Here is a 24,314-nt window from a genome sequence, read left to right as displayed (position 1 = left end):
CCCACAGGACATGGGCCTTTTCAAGTTATGGGAGCATTTGCTATTTAGCCCGTAACTGTGGGATGTACTGATGTGAAAATTTCTCCAGCACAGGCTAAAGTTCTCTTCAAATCCCCATCTCCCTGATAGGGATACATGTTTTAGTCTGTGTTAGAGTAACCGGATGCCTGTGAACAGTTCCAGCCTCACATATCCTGTTTCCTCTATGCAAGTCAGATGTTTAAGCCCTGGAATCCCCCTGTGAGAACAGGCAAAATAAGTCACCTGGCTACTTAGGGTTGCTTGGATAGTAAATTATTGCATTATCCTACTGCTGGCTGAGAATTCTAAGGCTGCTCTGATAGCTGATGATGTTGTGGGCTGTAAAGCCATTCCTGCCAAAGAAGACTACACCAACTTGTACCACGTCCCTCTAAAACAGCTGCTCACAAGGTGGAATGGGTTGTTGCTGCTGGGCTCAGCATCCCATGGACTGGCTCTGAGAAGTGAGGGAACTGTTTTCCTCTCGAGCCTAACATGCAAGCAGAAGCAGGAAGCAGGGCAGAGCGGCAGGGGAGCTGAGAAGACAAACCAAATGCAAGGATAATCTTGCTTCCCTCTTTTCATTTCCTTCATATCTCCCACGCAGCTGCTGCCTTCCTTTGAGATTGGTGCGTGGACTGAAGATGATGTGGTAAGCCGCTTCTGTTAATGCCTCTTTAGATCTGGGTAGGAAGCTGACAGATTTGCCACAAGTTTAGAAATGCGGTTAGAAAGATCTGGGCCTATCTAGCAGAAATCAACAAACTCCTCTTTTTGCATAACTAATCTAATAGAGATTGAAAATAAGGACTCCGTGGTAAAAGCGACTATGTCTTCCAGCCTTAGGAGGCCTATCCTCCTCACTGGCTGTGGAAATACTCCAGAATGCAGTACACCACCAACAAGATAAAAGCCGTGATCCTCAGTGTCAAATACACATACTTGAAAAGATGCTTAAACTTCCCTACATTGCCAGCTGACGACTTGCGCATGGAGGAGAGAGACAAGGACAGCCTGGAGCTTTCTGCACAGGTTCCCTCTCCCACCTCAGGCCTGCTCTTTAAATGACAAAATGCTTAACTGCCCTCCTTGCTCAGGCCTACCCCAAGAGGAATGGACAGAGCATTCCCCATAATCTGACATTGCAGGAGGCAGGATACTTAAGTCCGAAAGAAGGGCTACATGCAGCTCTGGTAGACTCCCTGAAGAACAATCCCATGTAGCCAATTCTGTCTCCAGATCTGCTTCCTTAATGGGAAATGGTTTTGAGGAGTGCTGATGAGAGAGAGAGAGAGATCCCTCAGAGCCTGTGCCTGTCCAGGTCCATTTTACAAGCTCAAGGGCATCATTAAATGAAGAGGAATGTGAAGATGGAGTGCTAGGTAGGGCTGCCAAGAACGGGCTCCACCCTAGGGAGACAGCCACCCCAAGCAAGCTATCTCAAGAAAAAGGCTCATCAGTAGAAATTCCAGATCTGTTCTCCAGCTCAGCCTGGTGTGGGGTTGGGGCATGCCTCTCTGCCCTTTGGATCTTCCTTTAGCATTTGGCAGCAGCATAGACTCCACAAAGTAAAGAAGCCGGGTGCCAGCTTCCTGTTTCTCGTTCCCAGAACCCTAGAAGCCAAGCCTCTTGCCAGCCCTGTACATAATTGCTTCCCCCCCCAGCTACAGGGATGGCCCATCACCTCCTTTGGAAAGAGGTAGATTTGAAAGATCTGGGTTCTAGAGCCAGTCTCAGTTTGTGCTGCCAGGTCGAGTGGCTCCCATGCCATTTGGCTAAAAGTCCATTGTCAAGGGACCCAGGGAATCAGAATGACTGCATCCAGCCTCTCCTCTGTGTATCTTCACCAAGGCAATGTTAGGCCACCAGTAAACAGGGGCCCAGTGATATTCAAGGCCAAGAGATCTCTGGGTGTAACCACCTCAGTGGACACAGAAAGAACTATGTTTTGCCTGTCACCCCATGTGGCTGCCATGACCTGACAGGCCTAGCAGGGGACATCATTTGTCCCATCTCTCTGTCCACTGCTGTGTGGTCCTTGTTGCTTATACAGTTCCTGAAAAAAAAAAATACCATGGCAATCCCCACCTGCACGAGTGAGTGAAAAAGTCATTATAGCGGCACCTCTAGGAAAGATGTAAACTCTCACCCTCAGACGTGTCCCAGCTGCCCAATCCCCCTACGGGAGGAATATCTCCAATTGGAAAGCTTGAGGCTTTAAAACTACCAAGAGAGCGCTTCCATCTTTCCTCTGTGGTTCAGTTAGAAACATCAGAATCTATGGGAGACTGTAATCGTTAAGAATGTCTACTGCCTGTGTGTGAACTTCCCAAACCATGTGTGTCCTCTCTCCACAGTATTTTTGGGTTCAACAGCTCGTCAGAAAAGGCAAGTAGAATAAGCCCTCCCCCCTCCCCACTTTGTATCTGTGGAGCTAACTTTGTTGCGGCTGTGCTTGAGTCTCATTCCCTGCCCTCTGCCCTTCTCCCCCAGGCGAGTCTTCAGTAGAGATGAGTGGATATGCAAGTTTGTTTAAGGAGAACAACATCACAGGCAAGCGGTTGCTGCTTCTGGAAGAGGAAGATCTGAAAGACATGGGCATTGTCTCCAAGGGACACATCATTCACTTTAAGGTACGTGGTAGGAGAACATCAATAAGTCAACTGAGCATGTGATGGATGCTGGCCCACGTGTTAACACATAGAGAGGAGAGCATCATGCTGTAGGATGTGAGGTGCTGAGATACCTTCAGGCTTGGCCCTAACTAGCTGTCGCACCCAGGCTGCCCCTGTTCCCACCTCAAAAGCCCACAGCAAACAGGTTAGCCTAGCACAGCAGCCGTTACCTGGGTTAAATGGTGTGACACTGGTGTAATGCCAGGAAGCCTCTAGTCTAGGGGGAAAGTGAAATATACTATTCTGTACAATGACACCTGAGAGAGATGCCACAAAGGAGAGGGACCCAGGATGTGGGCAGACCCCAGGAGAAGGATTTGCACTGGAGGTGTGTAGGAAGAAGCTTCGCTGGGGGTTGGGCTTTGGGGGAAACCAGAACAAGGAGGGAGCTTAGTGGCCCAGACAACTGGAACTAAGGTAGGGTGAGACCTAGAGCAACCGCCATACCCAGGACTAGCAGGAGGCCACTCAGCCCACTGAGAGCTGGGGAGGCAGACATTCTCAAGGAATCCACAAGGAGCCTGGAACTTGTGTACAGCCCAAATTAACTCAAAGGCACTGCCAGCACCCAAGTCACAGGAGAGTATATGCCACATGTGTAATCTCTGTCATACGACAAACACTATGCATACTTCTGAAGTCTGAAAACACTCCAGAAAACCCTAACATCCCTCCAGACGTTAGTCTGGAAAGTTTTCAGACTAACCCTGTTTTCATTGCTGTTGCTTTACTTCCACAATTTAGCCCAGAGCAGAGCTGGGGCTGGACCCCAGTGGAACAGCACTGAGGTAGTGTACACAGTTTTGTACCCAGGAACCAGAGCCCTTTGTTTGGCTTTCTAGATAACTACTCTAATGTTGTAACAAATACAGACATCTATAGGATAATTTTATTAGAAATATGTTTCAAAAGAGACCTTATAGGATGTAAGATAGACTTTATGCCTACAGTCCTGGCAGGAGAATTGCAAGTTCAAGGCCAGCCTGAGCTGTGTAGTAAGCTATGTCCCCTATCTCTCCTGCAAAATCAAATTGCTCCTCAAATCCCAATCCTAGGATGGATGGACAGATGGATGGATGGATGGATGGATGGATGGATGGATGGATGGATGGATGGATGGACATATGAATGGTTGGATGGATGATGGATGAATGGATGGAGGAATGTATACAGATTAGATGGGACAGGAGGTAAAAGGAACACAGCTCTTCCAAATCCATACCTCCCCCAAAGCCATGTCAACAAATCCCCCTTTACTTGGAGCACCTCACTCTATGGCTGCCCCAGTTAAGTCCAGAGAGAACCATTCATTCACATTGTTCCAGAGAGCCCAGGCCCATGTAAGAACATGTCTATAGTCCCCTGGCAACAGTCTCTTGGGACAATGGCTGAACACTAACCCACCATCCGCAAGACAAAGCAGGACCATGCTGTCTTCCCCTACAAGGGGGACAAGAAGACACATGCATAAACATCAATTGGTGGGGGCAGGGGGCTGTGAGGGAGACTCTCAGTACAGAGGTATCTGAGCTCCCAAAGACAAAACTTTGTAAATCTTGTCCTGTGTAGCAGATGCTAAGATACTCCCACTTGCCCTTACCCTCTTCCGCCTTTACCAACTTTCTTCGAGAATCAGCCAGAGGGGAAAGCAGTTGTAAGCTGTGATACTTTACCAAGCCAGAAGTGATTAAATATTCCTGGCATAGCCAGGATAACAAAAGTGCCCCATCTATGCTGGTTGGTGTTACTGGACAAGTAATATCCCAGCTAACCATGTATGGCTCATCAAATTCAGTGCATGTCTGCTTGCAAGGCTGGGTCTGTGGAAGTTCAAAGAATCACCCTGCCCTTAAGGAATTTACATCCCAGAGAAGAGATAAAACACAGTCATACTTCTTACAGGCAGTTGGAAGAAAAGGGACAGTCTGTTATCTTGACCAGTGGACAGAGATGGAGAGGTGAGGTCCCCTGATAGGGATGAGGGGTACGTGGAGCTGGAGCTGGGAACAAGGAAGCATCAGAAGGGGAGTGGTGGAGCACAGAGAGCTACAGAAGTGGGCTGCCTGTGTTCAGAGGAGTTGTGGGTGGCTTGCTGGTCTGGTGGAAGTGTGAGGCTGGAGCAGACCTGGGGTTAGCAGAGGTGGAGTGAGGTGGCCCAGCCCCTGAACTACTTCCAGCTTCGGGCTGGACGTCTGGGATGTGACCAGAGCTGGAGAGAGCCTTGAGAGCTGACTTGGCTTCTGGGAGTTTTACCGTGGAGTAGGGAGGAGAAGCTGGGTTTAAAACTCCAGGGAGGCCGTTAAAACAGGCAAGAAATGGGGCCTGCCTGGCTCCTTAGCAGAAATGGGGACAGAGAATAAAGGAGGTCGGCGAAGCTGTTGGTGAAGGAGGACACAGTAAGATTCGAGCATGTGCTGTTGCATGGATGAGCCTGGCAGTGGTGCTCACTTGAAAGACAGACGTGGAGGGCCACAGTGATATTCTGTGGCTATGCATATCCAGAATAACATATCTTAGAGGTGGCAGTTGCCAGTGAGTGGGACAAGGAGGGAAGGGGTAGTGGTTGTTTAATGAGTGTCACAGTCCCTGGAGGGTGATGTTTGGAAAACACTGGAGAAGAAAGGACTGCACAACCCTGTGAAGGCAGTAGATGCAGCTGGAGGAAACACTTGGAAACGGCTGCTTTTATGGTACTCAATTTCACCCCATTAAAAAATAATACAGGCTGGAAGAAACAGCCCCGAAGGTAACGTGCTTACCATACAAGCATAAGGACCTGGGTTCAATTCCCATAGCCTGAGTAAAACTCTGCAAAAATCCAGGCATGTTGCTATGTGTGTGTAACCCTAGTGTAGGGAAGCAGAGACCAGCAGGTGCCTGAGGCCCCAGAACCAACCAGCCTAGCCTACTGGGTGAGCACTGGGCAGGGAGAGACTCTGACCCAAGAAAATAAATTTCCGTGAGAGGGAGAGATGGAGGGATGGAGGGTGTTGTAACTGGTTCTGTGTGCAGATGGTTCCGGTGTGAATGGGCTTTGGAATGAGAGCACGATGGGCATTCCAGACCAGAGGCGTTCCTCCTGGTCACTGCTTGCATGCACACGCTGCCTGTGAGAAGCTATCCCCTGTCCCTGTTCTGTCACTGAAAGGTACAGTCATCATGTGACCGAGTCTGTCACCTAAGAGGAGGTGATAAAACTGCGGGCTGGCACAGGGTATCCACCATCCCTTTGCCCAGGATCCCTCCCGCTGAACCTGTCTCCCCTGAGCTTCCTGTGAAGGAGCAGGGTACCAAGACAAAAGCTAAGCATCCCAGAAGTGTTCGATACATTGTTAGAAGATTTGTTTTGCTTTAGGAGAAAAAATAATAATAAGATACATCCACTTTTCCTGGGCTGGCGCTCTTTTCTACATGATCAGTTCCCTGAGAAGCTGAGTAAGAGCCAGTAAATACTCCCAGCCTTGTCATCTAAAGCAGTGATTCTCAACCTTCCTAACTCTGAGACCCTTTAATACAGCTCCCCATGCTGTGGTGACCTCCCCCGCCCAACCATAAAATTATTTCACTGCTATTTCATAACTATAATTTTGCTATGGTTATGGATCGTAATGTAAATATCTAAAATGCGGGGTATCTGATATGCATTCCTTCTGAAAGAGTTGTTTGACACCCACCACCCCTTTCCACAAAGGGGTCACTGCCCAAGGGTTGAGAACTGCTGATCTAAAGTGTCCTCTCTATGAGTCTCGGTGCCCCCTAGCGGTGAACTGGTGCATGATGAGGCCACAGCCTCGCTGATGGCTTTGCTCCTAAGTTCCCCTTCTGTCCATATGGTAAATGCTGGAGCACTAACTTGCCCTACCCAGCTCAGGTCTGAAGGACAGCTTTATTTATTGCATACCCTGAGGTCTAACATCCCTGTCTGGCAGCTTTATTTATTGCATACCCTGAGGTCTAACATCCCTGTCTGGCAGCTTTATTTATTGCATACCCTGAGGTCTAACATCCCTGACTGGCTTAGTGGAGGTTTCACTTCCAGCGTCATTTCAGCTTGGCTTTTTCTCATCCATTGTTTTAAAACTGAATTCTATTTTCGTAGCTTATATTGGCCTTGTTACTTCATTCGTCTCTCGCCTTTTATCTTGAGTTGTCTGAACATAGTTTTAATCCTATTCTTGAATTCTTTGCTAGGAGTTCTTTGGGGTCATTTCCCTAGAGTCTCTTACTATGTGATAAGGAATTTGGGGAGGAGACAGGCTGTTCTGAATTTTCACTTTGTCTCTCTTTTGCACAGATTTGTGCATTTGGAATCACTTCCTTAAGTAGGAGTGTAGACTCAGGTCTGATGGTCAGGAGACTGCTTGCCTGCTAGCGCCTAGAGTCAGGACAACGGGAGAAGTGTGGGCAGGGACTTCAGGGCCAAGGATCCCTTAACAGTTGGAACTAGGAGCTAGGTTGACTAAGAAGTGAGCACAAACAGTAGGGGCCTGGAGGGCCTTACCTGTGGAGGAGCCGAATGGGCTGTGGTTTAATAGCTCTAAAGTAGCCACGCCTGTTCCTTTAAATGATGACAAACTGCTATCATGACTTTGACAATCAGACATATGCTCAACCAATGGTTGATGTTACCATCCCCAAGATAGTCTATAAACTACATAAAGAATCATGTTTTTCTATATGTGCAATAATTTTACTCCTCTTTGCTATCATCAAAGCATTAATAAAGTCACGTGATTTTTCCTCCTTGCAGTCAGCTATTGAGAAGCTAACCCACGATTACCTGAACCTGTTTCACTTCCCACCACTGATTAAGGTAAGAGAGGTTCCCTTCCTGAAGGCTGCTTTTATTGCCATAGGCACCTGCCATTGTCCGCACCCAAATTTGCTGATGTCTGGAACTGTTGTTTGAAGTGAAATTTAATGACATCTGTCCAACAAAAGACCCTTTGAAGACTTCGTGTGTATAAATGACATGCATTTGTTCCCCACACTTTGAAATATTAACAACACATTCCAGATAAGAATAGCACTCCTCACTAACATCGTAGGTGAAGGCCTTTGGCCTCATGCCTGATTCTGGAGTCCTTTCTCTACCTTTTAAGTTACTAAAGGAAGTCACGCAGCAGAGGCCTGGGTTGCCCTGGAGGTGGAGGGTTATTACTTGTAGAACATTAAACAGCAGTCCCCCTCCTTGTCCTTAGCAATGCATCCCTGCACCCCTGCAGATGCCTGTGGCTGAGATCAGCACCCAACCCCATATATACTGCTTTCTCTTGTGCAAACATGCCCGTGATAGAGTTTAATATATAAACTGGGCACAGTGAGAGATTAACAATAACGAGTAGTAAAATAACAGTTTACTTATTAAAAGTTATTTTAAGACTTGTGAATTGTTTCTATTTACAACTTTTATATCATATTTTTGGACCAGAGTTGACTGCAGATCACTGAAACTGTGGGAAACACAATGAGAGAGCGCTGTGCTTACTGTGCTGTTGTGAGTTTAGCCTCAGGGTACATGACACACTTCATTATAAAATGACTACTTACAGTCAGTACCCAGAGCTGTGCTAATTCATCCACAGCCTCGGCTTCTCATCTCTCAGCCCTTGGGTCTCTCAGTCCACGGACAGTGGAGAAGCTGCAGTGTTCCTGTCTGGGAAGAGTATACAAGCACCTTGAGTATTTTAAAATTCTCAGCCCAAAGTCTCATCCCAGATCTAGTGCAAAATGCACTTCAGAATAAAGTGCACAATGCCAGGTGCATCCAGGAAGCCACGTCAGCGACACTGCTTGGAAAAGCCTAAGATAAACCATTCAGCAAAGGTCTTAAAGCTCTGTGTTTTCTCTTGCTTTCAGCTTTGAGTTACAGCATGTATCTTAATCTAATAGAAGCTTGATGATAGAGTAGACTGGGAAAACCCCATTAACACCAGGATCTAGGGAAGAGCTGCAGAAATGTGGGCAGGGGTTTCAGGACCAGGGACCCATGAACAGTCAGAACCTGGAGCTGCACTAACCAGGAAGTGTGGACTGAGCAGGAGGGGCCTGGTGGGCCCTTTCCTGTGCTAGGGGTAAAAGGAAAACTACCTACGTTATATGGAAACTCAGAGGGAAAAATACCATCTCTAATAATGATATCTGCTTTTCTATTTCAGGATTCAGGAGGGGAACCTGAAGAAAATGAGGAAAAAATAGTGAACCTTGAACTTGTTTTTGGTTTTCATTTGAAGCCAGGAACTGGCCCCCAGGTAACGTGTTGCAAGTCCTTTGGGCATTTTCGATCTGTAACTCTGTGGTTTTATACACGAGCCCCAACCACCTGGTAACATGATTGTGACTAGAAGTGTAGACCTGAACTGAAATGGGCTGACAGGCTGCTACCGGCCTCTGGAATCCAACCCAAGAAATGTATAATCTCCATCAGAAAGAGAATACTGGGGGAGACAGCCCAAACTCTCAGGGTTGCACAGAGTCACGCACGGGCAGTATGAGTCTTGGCCATTGCTTATTCTGCTTTCTGGCTCCTGACTCTTGAGGAAAAGGAGAATAAAGCCACATTGAGAATGGAAGTGGAGATCTGGGTTATCAGATCTAAACAGGGCAGCAGGACGTTTGGCCTGTACTCATCCAGTGAGGCCTACACTGTCAGCCTGGAGGGCTGGGGGCGGGCGCTGCCTAGGTGGCATGTGAGCTGAACTCTCCATGAGCGTATGTTACTTCAGATCCCTGTAAATCACTAATAGCTTCTTAACTGTCTATGCTCTACTATGTGTCACATTGCTACAAGGGAACCCTGACAGAAGTGATTTAAGGAAGAAGGATTATCTGGACTCGTGGTTTAGGAAGGGACATAGCTCATCACGGTGGGAATAAGTGGTGGCGAGACACGGTGCGAGCTAGCTACACTGCAGCCACACTCAAAAGCAGAGAGAGAATGTGTGCTAACACTGGGATATTTTAATTCAGTCTGGGAGCTCTCCCTTGACAATGCAGTTCACATCAGGGTGGGTCTTCCATCCATGGTTAAATCTCTCTGGAAATGCCTTCATAAACATACCCGGAGACACAGACCAATGTCTCTTAAGGGGATTCCAAATCTAGTCAAGTTGACAATGAAGATGAGTCATGGCAGTGCTGACATGTGAATGTGTCTCTTCCCCAGTTTGCAAATGTGGCCACTGAGCCTGTGAGGGGATAATTACCTTGCCTTCCAAGAGCTACATAGCCAGAAAATGGAGAATTAAGAATTGGTTTGGGGTTTTGGTGTGTGTGTGTGTGTGTGTGTGTCTGTGTCTGTGTCTGTGTCTGTGTCTGTCTACATGTGCTTTAGAGTCTACAAGAGGGTATTAGAACCCTGGAGCTAAAGTTAGAGAAGGTTGTGAACCACCTGATGTGGATGCTGAGAATTGAACTCAGGTCCTCTGGAAAAATAGCAAATGCTGATAACCTCTGGGCCATTTCTCTAGCCCCAGCTTTTTACTACATAACTTGTACTTTTGCTTTGCTAACGGACTTATATTCTAACTTCTTGAACCTGTAGCTTGTGGCTGGGGAAGGGTTGGACAGGCCTGGCTGGTTTCCAGGCCATCGCTTAATAAAACCCAACTTCTCTCAAGCCAGTTGTGGGTTCTTGTGCTCGGGAACTGGGAATGACTCTAAGTCCTGAGTGTCGGGTTTCACCTGAGACTTCAGGAAATGTTCTGCCTGCAGCACTGCAGGCGTGTTGATGCACTGATGCTTAGGAAAGGGGACCCTTTATGTCCTCGATTTTGGCCATAACATATCACTAAAGGAAAGCTTCTCCTGTACATTGGTCACTAGACACTCATTCTTGTTAGAAACAAGAAGAATAAGGACAAAAGATGAAGTTCCCCTCTTACTAGCAACAGTGAGAACCCTGTTTTAACCCTGCCACACACTCAAGTCTGCCCAGTAGCAACCAAGTTGTATGTTACAATCTAGCCTCAATTCTGTGACAAGCTTATAAGCTTATAAGCTTATAGCTTTCCTCACAATACAGTAACTTTTTATGATTTATAGGTAGGTAGAGAGAGAGAGAGAGAACTTCCTTGAGAGAGACTTGTCAAGAGAGATTTCAAATAAAGAAATATTTTCCGGACACTCGCCAACTGCCCACAACACCCGCCACAGGATCTTAAGACTTCTGGTGAGGGGAGCACAGCTTCTGCTCCAATCCAATTGCGCGGGACCTGAGACTGCATTAGTTAGGGAAGCAGAAACCAGCCTGAGTAGGGCCACAGGCCTCACCCGGCCGGATCAGCGCCAGGGTAGCGGGGAGCGCAGGGTTGCCTGACACCCTCCAGCTACCCACGACCCCCGCCGCAGGATTTTGGGACTGCTGGTGAGTGGAACACAGCTTCTGCTCCAGTCCAATCACGCGGGACCTGAGACTGCTCTGGTTGGGGAGAGAGAAATCCGGCCCACACAGGGCCACAAGCCTCTTCCGGTCAGAAAAGCACCTGAGCAGCTGGGGCGCAGGGTCTGCTGACACTCGCCAACTGCCCACAACACCCGCCACAGGATCTTAAGACTTCTGGTGAGGGGAGCACAGCTTCTGCTCCAATCCAATTGCGCGGGACCTGAGACTGCATTAGTTAGGGAAGCAGAAACCGGCCTGAGTAGGACCACAGGCCTCATCCGGCTGGATCAGCGCCGGGGTAGCGGGAGCTCAGGGTTGCCTGACACCCGCCAGCTACCCACGACCCCCGCCGCAGGATTTTGGGACTGCTGGTGAGTGGAACACAGCTTCTACTCCAATCCAATTGCGCGGGACCTGAGACTGCATTAGTTAGGGAAGCAGAAACCAGCCTGAGTAGGGCCACAGGCCTCACCCGGCCGGATCAGCGCCAGGGTAGCGGGAGCGCAGGGTTGCCTGACACCCGCCAGCTACCCACGACCCCCGCCACAGGATTTTGGGACTGCTGGTGAGTGGAACACAGCTTCTGCTCCAGTCCAATCACGCGGGACCTGAGACTGCTCTGGTTGGGGAGAGAGAAATCCGGCCCACACAGGGCCACAAGCCTCTTCCGGTCAGAAAAGCACCTGAGCAGCTGGGGCGCAGGGTCTGCTGACACTCGCCAACTGCCCACAACACCCGCCACAGGATCTTAAGACTTCTGGTGAGGGGAGCACAGCTTCTGCTCCAATCCAATTGCGCGGGACCTGAGACTGCATTAGTTAGGGAAGCAGAAACCAGCCTGAGTAGGGCCACAGGCCTCACCCGGCCGGATCAGCGCCAGGGTAGCGGGAGCGCAGGGTTGCCTGACACCCGCCAGCTACCCACGACCCCCGCCGCAGGATTTTGGGACTGCTGGTGAGTGGAACACAGCTTCTGCTCCAATCTTTAAATAGTGACAACGATAACAACTAACCCCAGAGATTACCAGATGGCGAAAGGTAAACGTAATAATCTTACTAACAGAAACCAAGACCACTCACCATCATCAGAACCCAGCACCCCCACTTCACCCAGTCCAGGGCACCCCAACACACCGGAAAAGCTAGACACGGATTTAAAAGCATATCTCCTGATGATGATAGAGGACTTCAAGAAGGACGTTAATAACACACTTAAAGAAATGCAGGAGAACACTGCTAAAAAGGAAGAAGACAATAAAGAGGAAGCACAAAAATCCCTTAAAGAATTGCAGGAGAACACTGCTAAAGAGTTACAAATCCTTAAAGAAAAACATGATAACATAATCAAACAGGTAGAAGTCCTTACAGAAAAACAGGAAAACACATCCAAACAGATGATGGAAATGAACAAAACCATACTAGACCTAAAAAGGGAAGTAGACACAATAAAGAAAACCCAAAATGAGGCAACACTGGAGATAGAAACCCTAGGAAAGAAATCTGGAACCATAGATGCAAGCATCAGCAACAGAATACAAGAGATGGAAGAGAGAATCTCAGGTGCAGAAGATTCCATAGAGAACATCGGCACAACAATCAAGGAAAATGGAAAATGCAAAAAGATCCTAACTCAAAACATCCAAGAAATACAGGACATAATGAGAAGACCAAACCTACGGATAATAGGAGTGGATGAGAATGAAGATTTTCAACTCAAAGGACCAGCAAACATCTTCAACAAAATTATAGAAGAAAACTTCCCAAATCTAAAGAAAGAGATGCCCATGAACATACAAGAAGCCTACAGAACTCCAAATAGACTGGATCAGAAAAGAAATACCTCCCGACACATAATAATCAGAGCAACAAATGCTCTAAATAAAGATAGAATACTAAAAGCAGTAAGAGAAAAAGGCCAAGTAACATATAAAGGCAAGCCTATCAGAATTACACCAGATTTTTCACCAGAGACTATGAAAGCCAGAAGATCCTGGACAGATGTTATACAGACACTAAAAGAACACAAATTCCAGCCCAGGCTACTATACCCAGCCAAACTCTCAATTAACATAGATGGAGAAACCAAAGTATTCCACGACAAAACCAAATTCACACATTATCTCTCCACGAATCCAGCCCTTCAAAGGATAATAACAGAAAAAAACCAATACAAGGACAGGAACCACGCCCTAGAAACAACAAGAAGGTAATCCCTCAACAAACCTAAAAGAAGACAGCCACAAGAACAAAATGCCAACTTTAACATCAAAAATAACAGGAAACACCAATTTCTTTTCCTTAATATCTCTTAATATCAATGGACTCAACTCCCCGATAAAAAGACATAGACTAACAAACTGGCTACACAAACAAGACCCAACATTTTGCTGCTTACAGGAAACTCATCTCAGAGAAAAGGATAGACACTACCTCAGAATGAAAGGCTGGAAAACAATTCTCCAAGCAAATGGCATGAAGAAACAAGCTGGAGTAGCCATTCTAATATCTGATAAGATTGACTTCCAACCCAAAGTCATTAAAAAAGACAGGGAGGGACACTTCATACTCATCAAAGGTAAAATCCTCCAAGAGGAACTATCAATCCTGAATATCTATGCTCCAAATACAAAGGCAGCCACATTCATTAAAGAAACTTTAGTAAATCTCAAAGCACACATTGCACCTCATACAATAATAGTGGGAGACTTCAACACACCACTTTCACCAATGGACAGATCATGGAAACAGAAACTAAACAGGGACACAGTGAAACTAAGAGAAATTATGAATCAAATGGATCTGGCAGATATCTACAGAACATTCTATCCTAAAACAAAAGGATATACCTTCTTCTCAGCACCTCATGGTACCTTCTCCAAAATTGACCACATAATTGGTCACAAAACAGGCCTCAACAGATATAAAAATATTGAAATTGTCCCATGCATCCTATCAGATCACCATGGACTAAGGCTGATCTTCAATAACAAAATAAATAATAGAAAGCCAACCTTCACGTGGAAACTGAACAACACTCTTCTCAATGATACCTTGGTCAAGGAAGGAATAAAGAAAGAAATTAAGGACTTTTTAGAGTTCAATGAAAATGAAGCCACAACATACCCAAACTTATGGGACGCAATGAAAGCATTTTTAAGAGGAAAACTCATAGCTCTGAGTGCCTCCAAAAGGAAACTAGAGAGAGCACACATTAGCAGCTTGACAACACACCTAAAAGCACTAGAACAAAAGGAAGCAAATTCACCCAAGAGGAGTAGACGGCAGGAAATAATCAAACTCAGGGGTGAAATCAACCAAGTAGAAACAAGAAAAACTATTCAAAGAATCAACCAATCAAGGAGCTGGTTCTTTGAGAAAATCAACAAGATAGATAAACCCTTAGCCAGACTCACTAGAGGGCACAGGGAAAGCATCCTAATTAACAAAATCAGAAATGAAAAAGGAGACATAACAACAGATCCTGAAGACATCCAAAACACCATCAGATCCTTCTACCAAAGGCTATACTCAACAAAACTGGAGAACCTGGATGAAATGGACAAGTTCCTAGACAGATACCAGGTACCAAAGTTGAATCAAGATCAGGTTAATGATCTAAACAGCCCTATATCCCCCAAAGAAATAGAAGCAGTCATTAATAGTCTCCCAACTAAAAAAAGCCCAGGACCAGATGGGTTTAGTGCAGAGTTCTATCAGACCTTCAAAGAAGATCTAATCCCAGTTCTTCACAAACTATTCCACAAAATAGAAACAGAAGGTACTCTACCCAACTCATTCTATGAAGCCACAATTACTCTGATACCTAAACCACAAAAAGACCCAACAAAGATAGAAAACCTCAGACCAATATCCCTTATGAATATTGATGCAAAAATCCTCAATAAAGTTCTTGCTAACCGAATCCAAGAACACATCAAAACAATCATCCATCCTGACCAAGTAGGTTTCATCCCAGGGATGCAGGGATGGTTCAATATACGGAAATCCATCAACGTAATCCAGTATATAAACAAACTCAAAGATAAAAACCACATGGTCATCTCCTTAGATGCGGAAAAAGCATTTGACAAGATCCAACACCCATTCATGATAAAAGTCTTGGAAAGATCAGGAATTCAAGGCCCATACCTAAACATGATAAAAGCAATCTACAGCAAACCAGTAGCCAACATCAAGGTAAATGGTGAGAAGCTTGAAGCAATCCCTCTAAAATCAGGGACTAGACAAGGCTGTCCACTTTCTCCATACCTATTCAACATTGTACTTGAAGTCCTAGCCAGAGCAATTCGACAACAAAAGGAGATCAAAGGGATACAAATTGGAAAAGAGGAAGTCAAAATATCACTTTTTGCAGATGATATGATAGTATATATAAGTGACCCTAAAAATTCCACCAGAGAACTCCTAAGCCTGATAAACAGCTTCGGTGAAGTAGCTGGATATAAAATTAACTCAAACAAATCAATGGCCTTTCTCTACACAAAGAATAAACAGGCTGAGAAAGAAATTAGGGAAACAACACCCTTCTCAATAGTCACAAATAATATAAAATATCTTGGCGTGACTCTAACTAAGGAAGTGAAAGATCTGTATAATAAAAACTTCAAGTCTCTGAAGAAAGAAATTATAGAAGATCTCAGAAGATGGAAAGATCTCCCATGCTCATGGATTGGCAGGATCAACATTGTAAAAATGGCTATCTTACCAAAAGCAATCTACAGATTCAATGCAATCCCCATCAAAATTCCAAATCAATTCTTCAACGAATTAGAAAGTGCAATCTGCAAATTCATCTGGAATAACAAAAAACCTAGGATAGCAAAAACTCTTCTCAAGGATAAAAGAACCTCTGGTGGAATCACCATGCCGGACCTAAAGCTCTACTACAGAGCAATTGTGATAAAAACTGCATGGTACTGGTATAGTGACAGACAAATAGACCAATGGAATAGAATTGAAGACCCAGAAATGAACCCACACACCTATGGTCACTTGATCTTCGACAAGGGAGCTAAAAACATCCAGTGGAAGAAAGACAGCATTTTCAACAAATGGTGCTGGCACAACTGGTTGTTAACATGTAGAAGAATGCGAATAGATCCATTCCTATCTCCTTGTACTAAGGTCAAGTCTAAGTGGATCAAGGAACTTCACATAAAACCAGAGACACTGAAACTTATAGAGGAGAAAGTGGGGAAAAGCCTTGAAGATATGGGCACAGGGGAAAAATTCCTGAATAGAACAGTAATGGCTTGTGCTGTAAGATCGAGAATTGACAAGTGGGACCTCATGAAACTACAAAGCTTCTGCAAGGCTAAAGACACCATCAATAAGACAAAAAAACCACCAACAGATTGGGAAAGGATCTTCACCTATCCTAAATCAGATAAGGGACTAATATCCAATATATATAAAGAACTCAAGAAGGTGGACTCCAGAAAGTCAAACAACCCCATTAAAAAATGGGGCTCAGAACTGAACAAAGAATTCTCACCTGAGGAATACCGAATGGCAGAGAAGCACCTGAAAAAATGTTCAACATCCTTAATCATCAGGGAAATGCAAATCAAAACAACCCTGAGATTCCACCTCACACCAGTCAGAATGGCTAAGATCAAAAATTCAGGTGACAGCAGATGCTGGCGAGGATGTGGAGAAAGAGGAACACTCCTCCATTGTTGGTGGGATTGCAAGCTTGTACAACCACTCTGGAAATCAGTCTGGCGGTTCCTCAGAAAATTGGACATAGTACTACCGGAGGATCCAGCAATACCTCTCCTGGGCATATATCCAGAAGATGTCCCAACCGGTAAGAAGGACACATGCTCCACTATGTTCATAGCAGCCCTATTTATAATAGCCAGAAGCTGGAAAGAACCCAGATGTCCCTCAACAGAGGAATGGATACAGAAATTATGGTACATTTACACAATGGAGTACTACTCAGCTATTAAAAAGAATGAATTTATGAAATTCCTAGCCAAATGGATGGACCTGGAGGGCATCATCTTGAGTGAAGTAACACAATCACAAAAGAACTCACACAATATGTATTCATTGATAAGTGGATATTAGCCCAAAACTTAGGATACCCAAGATATAAGATACAATTTGCTAAACGCATGAAACTCAAGAAGAATGAAGACCAAAGTGTGGACACTGTGCACCTTCTTAGAATTGGGAACAAAACACCCAGGGAAGGAGCTACAGAGACAAAGTTCGTAGATGTGATGAAAGGATGGTCCATTTAGAGACTGCTGTATCCAGGGATCCGTCCCATAATCAGCTTCTAAACGCTGACACCATTGCATACACTAGCAAGATCTTGCTGAAAGGACCCAAATATAGCTGTCTCTTGTGAGACGATGCCGGGGCCTAGCAAACACAGGAGTGGATGTTCACAGTCAGCTATTGGATGTATCACAGTGCTCCCAATGGAGAAGCTAGAGAAAGTACCCAAGGAGCTAAAGGGATCTGCAACCCTATTGTTGGAACAACATGATGTACTAACCGGAACCCTGGAGCTCTTGTCTCTAGCTGCTTATGTATCGAAAGATGGCCTAGTCGGCCATCAATGGAAAGAGAGGCCCATTGGACTTGCAAACTTTATATGCCCCAATATAGGGGAATGCCAGGGCCAAAAGAATGGGAATGGGTGGGTAGGGAAGTGGGGGGCGCTATGGGGGACTTTTGGGATAGTATTGGAAATGTAATTGAGGAAATTATGTAATAAAAATATTAAAAAAAAAAAAAAAGAAAAAAAAAAAGAAATAAATCGGTAGAAACAGAAAAAAAAAAAAAAAAAAAAAGAAATATTTTCCATTTTTATTATTCAATTATTTTATTATTTCAATTACTAACAAGCAAAAATATGTACTCGTTAATGTGGAAATCTGAAAAATGTTTTTTAGTAAAGCTTTGAAGCTATGAAGATATTTGAGAATAAATACAATGACCTATATCTTACCATAATAATACGGATGTCTTAAGTATTGGGTTACACATCAGCTCCTATAACTTGATAGTCTGCTGTCCATGGGTCACCTACCCAGAATTCTCTCACCCATTCACTCAGCAGACATTTATTGAGGGCCTACTGTGTGACTGGCTTTGTGCTGGATGCTCAGAACACAAGTCAGAAAGTACAGTCGTAGCTTACAAGGAACCCAGAGCATCTTGGGAGAAATAGGCAGGACCAGTGAGTGGCTGTGGTTCAGAATGATGAAACTTTCCGATGTCACAGTCCATGCACACACACTGCATAGATGTCTGCTTGTCGATGAGAGAGGGGTGGGGATGGTCTTAAAGTCTCCCTGGTAGAATGAGGCTAAAATTCACATTTTAGAACCATTCGATTTGTTCAGTAGGAAGAAGGTGTGGGAGGCAGAGGGACCAGTGTATATGAAGCCCGGCAAACACAGGAAGCTCCTCTTGGGCTCACTTCCATGGACCTGACTCAAGCATTTCCCCCTCTGGGAAGACTTAACAGAGAGCAGGGCCAGAGATGGGGCTGGTGACCACAAAAAGAATCACCTGCGGTGCCACGCTAAGGATCTGGAAGGTGTCACACAGAGCCAGTCAGATCTGGTTTCTGTGTTTAAAACATTGCTCAGAAGCAGAGGAGGGTGACTTGGGAAAGGGCCAGGCCAGTGTGGGAAGAAGTGTGAGTCAAGTAGAGAAGCAAGTTATCGGTGATGAGGACAGGCCGGGGAAGTGCTCTGAGTCCCGGGACACATGACGTAACCTCACATTCCCTAGAGATGGGATGGGAGAGAAGAGAGGTAGGAATGGGACAAAGGGTTCTAACTGGGCTGCTGGAGAGATGGTGTTGGAAAACAACAGATTGAAAGGAAACCTTAGCCAGGCGTGGTGGTGCACGCCTTTAATCCCAGCACTTGGGAGGCAGAGGCAGGTGGATCTCTGAGTTCGAGGCCTGCCTGGTCTACAAAGTGAGTTCCAGGACAGCCAGGGCTATACAGAGAAACCCTGTCTCAAAAAAAAAAAAAAAAAGAAAGGAAACCTTAGTGTGTGGGTGTAGTGCCCAGGTGCCAAGTATCAGGAAGTGACTCACATGGGGCTAGTCAGGAAATGTTTTTTGAAAGGGATGAGTTTGAAATGGCTGATGGGCCACTGCCAAATAATTACCTGAATGTAATGAACACGACCCATCTTTGTGACTTTCTGAACATCTTAAGCATTTTGGGAATGTTTACCTAAGTCCCTGGAATTTATGTCAGATGCATGAGACACGATATTGTCGTCATTGATTAAGAAACAGAGAACAAGACAAAGTGTGTGACTCGTCTTAGATGAGGTGACAACAGCCAGGGCCAGAAATGATGGCTTGCTTTTGCTTGTTTGTTGTTTGTTTGGTTTTGGTTTTGTTGTATATGCACTAACTCATTTACTCTGTCCCTAAACTTGAACAAAACAGTCAGCCAGAATGGATTGCTGTCTAGTTCTCACATGCCCCATTATGTCACCCTATACTCTAAATAAAAAGATACTTCTTCATAAGCATGCTCTGAGTGCAAATTACAGTATATACAGTCTTATTACCTCGACCCTTAAAGGTAGAACCTATTTAAAAAAATAGATTAAAAACCCTCAAAATGCCAGTTAGCTGAATTCTCATACACCTTCCTTTGCAAGCTTTCTCTATAACTAGAGAAAGCTCACAAGCAACATTGACGTCTTGAACTCTCCCCAAACCCTTTGCTTGATGTGAGCTTCTCTTTCACAAATAAAATGAAAAGGATGGTCTAACAGGCACCAGTGGGAATAATCTATGCCAGGGATTCTTTTCTCGAAAATAGTAGCAACTTTTTCTCTTTGCCTTTGAGAAGGACTATTGGGCAAGTATACGCTAAAAGTGGTATTGGTCACCTCCACTGCTGTAACAAAGCGCCTGACAGATGACGTAAGGGAAGAGAGGTGCATTCTGGACTGTGGTTTCAGGGGGTTTTAATTCCATGATGAGGGACTAAATCAACAATCATCAGTTCAATTCCTAACAGGGAGCTTGTGATAGAGGCTGCTCAGGTCCTGGTAGACCAGGAAGCAAGGGGTATCATGGGAACAAGAGGCCAAATAGAACCTTCCAAGGCCTATATCTAGTGACTTCCTTCCAACAGTTAGAACCCACATTCTAAACATTCCACAGCTTTCAAAAAAAATAATAAATAAATAAAACCACGACCAACTAAGGATAAAATGTTCAAAACATGAGTCTTTGGAGGTCATTCCAAATGCTCTGCCATCTCAAAAACTCGAAACCTACCAAGAACAGAGATGAAAAGGTGATTTATCTACGAACAACTGCAGAGGAAAGACCCTCTCTCACTGTGAGAAGTCAACCTCCGTCCTAAGAATTCAGATGAAATTACTTTGCTTTGCTTCGCTTCCCAACCAAATGGTTTATGCTATGAAACTGATTCAAAGAGCCTTCAGCAACCATCCATATCTGCATGGGTGTCTTTTCTCCAGGATCCAAAGTGGCCTCGTAACACCTGGTCCAGGAGCTTTGTCTTTATTGCTGCTCCCTCCTGGACACCCAGGATCTGTCAGGCTCCAGCACTGTGCACACCCCAGGCCTTCTCCCACAAGCAAAACGTCCATTTTCATTTCCTATCCTGAAATAACCTAGCAGGAAGGGGGAAAAGTATGTTTGTGCCAATGAAGATACTGGCAATTTAATAAAATGAGAATGGGGGTCGTTCTATTTGACTATTTCTAAAGATCAAAGTTAATTTTTTATTTAAATAACACACACATATACATATATAGAGAAACATAAATGTATATATATATATATATATGTTTGTGTATGTGTGTATGTGTGTGTGTAAGTATTTGTATATATATAGAAGTTATGACAATCAAATTGGGAGACATCAGGTCTTCCTAAGCTCGTTTGTCTCCCATGGGAGAGGCAGGAGATGTCGCTAATGCCTCTGGTAAGCATTCCGCCATCATCAGTCACTTTGCAAACATTTCAGTGCCATGTTTTCAACTGAGCATGGTAGGGAACAGCAGCCCTGAATTAGCCTTCCCAGGAGGCAACCAAGGAGAGAGATGAAGTGTCTTGTCCAGAACCCCCACTTGGTAAGGGGCAGCTCCAGTCATTGCCTCCTTCTGGAAAGCAACATCACCCCCTCCGAGTGCGTGCATTGGTGACCGGTTGGGTTTTGATCAGTTAATGCTGTACCCCAGCAGTTCTTGTTTTGTGTGAAAACTGCTCTGTGTGCTGTGCTGTGAAGCCTTTGGCTTGGTATAAAGGAAAGCAGCTTCATGAAACTCATGCACTCCCCAGGGCAGTAACCATTGCTTTTTATTGAAATATTCGGCTGCATAGAGTTTATTATTATTTCTCTTATCAGCTCACCAGTCAGGAATATTGATGCTCAATTTGCCAAGGGATAAACTATCAAATCACCCAGTACTTTTCTCACCAAGCTCTTCTGAGACTCTGTGTCATAAAAATTCAAAAGCAGAGTGAAGCAGGGACTACTGGGAAGTCATCCATTGCTTTGGTGCCAAACCGTCAGACCTCACCCCAGAGACCTTATCTGTCGCTGTCCCCAGTAAGACAGAAGAAATGGGATAGAGGCTGTGCTCCTACAGGCCTGAACTCATCACCTGCTGTGGCAGCACCACCCCCTCCCCCTCCCACCAGTTCTCAACAGGGACCTGGGTCCAGGTCTAGGAACCCTTTTCAAATGGCCATTGCTTCGGATCTCCTTTTGGGATGCAGGAGAAAGTAAGGAGAACTTTGGAGAAGGTTGGCAATGTCCCTCGGGAGGCTGGGGGTCTCAGGAGGATTCTCCCTGCATGTTTTATTCTCTTCTTGCCTACGCCTTGTCCTGTGAGCACCTGGCTGCATCCTTGCCACCCAGAGGCAGGTCAGTCTCTTCCTGCTCTGGCTGTTAGACTACCTTTACCGCTACCTCTCGCTTGTGTTGTCCTGAGGCCTTTATTTAATTAAAACGTTGCGTTTAATACGTGGAATTGAGTCACCAGGCTCTTCCTTGGAGGACTATAAATAGAAACTATCAAATAGGGATTTTTTTAAAACTATTGTATAGTTTTTGTAAATGGATAGACAAAATGGCTAAAATAACAGGGTCTCAAGAAAAGGATTCTGTGTGCACACATATACCCATTGCATTCTGCCAATTCCAGAACAGCTGAGAGCAGAGCTTTTCTCCACTCTGATGGATATTGGATTTATTATAAATTCAGTATAGGGGCGTCCTTGCCCCATCATGGGGGAGGGGCTGTGCACACCCGCCTGTCTTTGTACATGTAACTAAATACTGAAGCTTGCAAGGGTAGAAACATACAGGTTTTAGGGAGGAAGAAACAGAGAAAGATTAGCCAAACCCTACAAGACTTGATTTGCAAAGAGAGCAAATGCTAGAGAGCCACAGCATAGCACAGCATCTATCGCTAACACTACTGGATTGGGGACTTAAAATTTCACAAGCAAGGGAAATCTAAGTTAAATGTTAGCATCACAAAATTAACAAGAAGAAAGCAGGAGGGGACTTGGTAGCCACAGACTGTGGTGACAGCTTTCAGTTTGACCCAGCCATTCACTTTCAGCATGTCCAGCTTTGACATGTCAACCATACATCCATAAAGTCATCTTTTAAAAAGAGAAAGAAATGTGAGTTTTAACCAACGGGACAGAAGCAAATGCAGTTTACAGTAGTATAACTCACTGCTGACTTCCAGTTACAGAGTGGAGCAGTGCCCTGTCCAGTGTTGGGTAGCCACCTATAGTGCCAGAGCTGAGCTGGGCGATGTGCCTGCTGATGGACTGACAGCCACTCGTACATGCCCAAGTGCCAGGGATTACCGAACAACCAGAGGAAACAGACACACCATGTGGCATTTCCAGATTTTGGTGGAGTGAATATTTCTGCCACAACTGATTTCAAGTTGTCAGCCTGAGGTCACTGAATTTTTTTGTGAAAAGATTTCATCTGGTGTGTGTGTGTGTGTATGTGTGTGGGTAGGAGTGTGTAGAGAGATGACTCAGCAGTTAAAAACACTTGCTGTTTTTTTCAGAGAACCAGGGTTCAATTTCTGACATCCATATGACAATTCACTCTGTCTGTAACTAAAGTTCCAGGGATGGCGGACTTTTGGGATAGCATTTGAAATGTAAATGAAGAAAATAACTAATTTAAAAAAAAAAAGTTCCAGGGCATCTGACACCCTCACAAAGACACACTCAGACAAAACACCAGTGCACATAAAATAAAAATAAATTAATTACCTTTAAAAAAAATTTAAAAAAGAAAAAACAATCTGCTTGGGAGAGCTGCCTCTAGCACACGATTGGGTCATTCTTAGTCTTCCTCGGGAATATGTATCCCTTTAAAAATAGCCCACAGTGATGTATGCCGCACATGTGAGCAAACACAGGCTTAATACAGACATGTTAGTGCTGGTTTTCAGGATACCAGAGCTCAGGGACCGCTCTAGCCTTTTAATGAAGCCATGGTCGCCTGACTTCTGAATCAACACTGACTTATATTGTCTCACGCTGACCATATTGTATGAATCAAAAGGCAGGACTTAGATTTGTGAGCAGTGAAAATAGACTTCTGGAGACAGGGAAATGAAAATCTAAATTCGTGCCTGCCTTCTGAAAACCCTCTGAGGTTACTCTAGTTGACGATTCCTAGACAGCAGGCGCAGTTTTGGATATGGACAGAGGCACGGTTTTGGATATGGACAGAGGTCTTTGCTTTTAGAAGTTTCTGGGCACCATTGTAAGCTTTGTACTGAGAAGGTCACTTACAGGTTTTGAGAATAACAAACTCCGAAACAGACACATTCGTTACATTAAAATTAAAAGCACCGGAACGCAAGGACACACGACAGCTCTCCCAATCCTGCATGTTAGAATCTGGATTGAAAATGGTTCAAATGGTGAACAGTGCATATCTCCACCCCCAAGTCAGGGCTTTTTCATAAATCTACTGCTCATCCCCACCCAGAGAGTCATGGGATAGGAGGACAACTTTACAAGTAGCTGCTTTTATAGCCTGAGAATCTTGAGTAAAAGTTTAGAGGCAGCAAATGTCTCAGTATTGAAAGGATCGGATGAGCACTTAGGTAAACCAGGCCACTGTCTATATTCATTTAGGAACCCAGTCCGACACAGAATATTCTTAATTAATGGGAAATCAATAGCAAAACTAA

General features: G+C 44.9%; 1 protein-coding gene across 2 annotated transcripts in view; it reads left to right on the top strand.

The window, feature by feature from the left end:
- Map3k20 (mitogen-activated protein kinase kinase kinase 20) overlaps window positions 1-24,314 on the top strand; it is a 158,924-nt gene that overhangs the window by 118,241 nt on the left and 16,369 nt on the right. For both annotated transcript variants that reach the window (XM_021151301.3, XM_029474337.2), the window contains exons 12-16: window positions 629-673; window positions 2,379-2,409; window positions 2,515-2,654; window positions 7,447-7,509; window positions 8,855-8,947. In XM_021151301.3, coding sequence (XP_021006960.1) covers window positions 629-673; window positions 2,379-2,409; window positions 2,515-2,654; window positions 7,447-7,509; window positions 8,855-8,947 — 372 coding nt within the window. The remainder of the gene's footprint in view (window positions 1-628; window positions 674-2,378; window positions 2,410-2,514; window positions 2,655-7,446; window positions 7,510-8,854; window positions 8,948-24,314) is intronic.

Source organism: Mus caroli, unplaced genomic scaffold (assembly GCF_978045245.1).
Source record: "Mus caroli unplaced genomic scaffold, Mus_caroli_1 scaffold_2, whole genome shotgun sequence".
In the NCBI taxonomy this organism is placed as follows: domain Eukaryota; kingdom Metazoa; phylum Chordata; class Mammalia; order Rodentia; family Muridae; genus Mus; species Mus caroli.
This window is presented reverse-complemented; position numbering and strand designations above follow the sequence as displayed.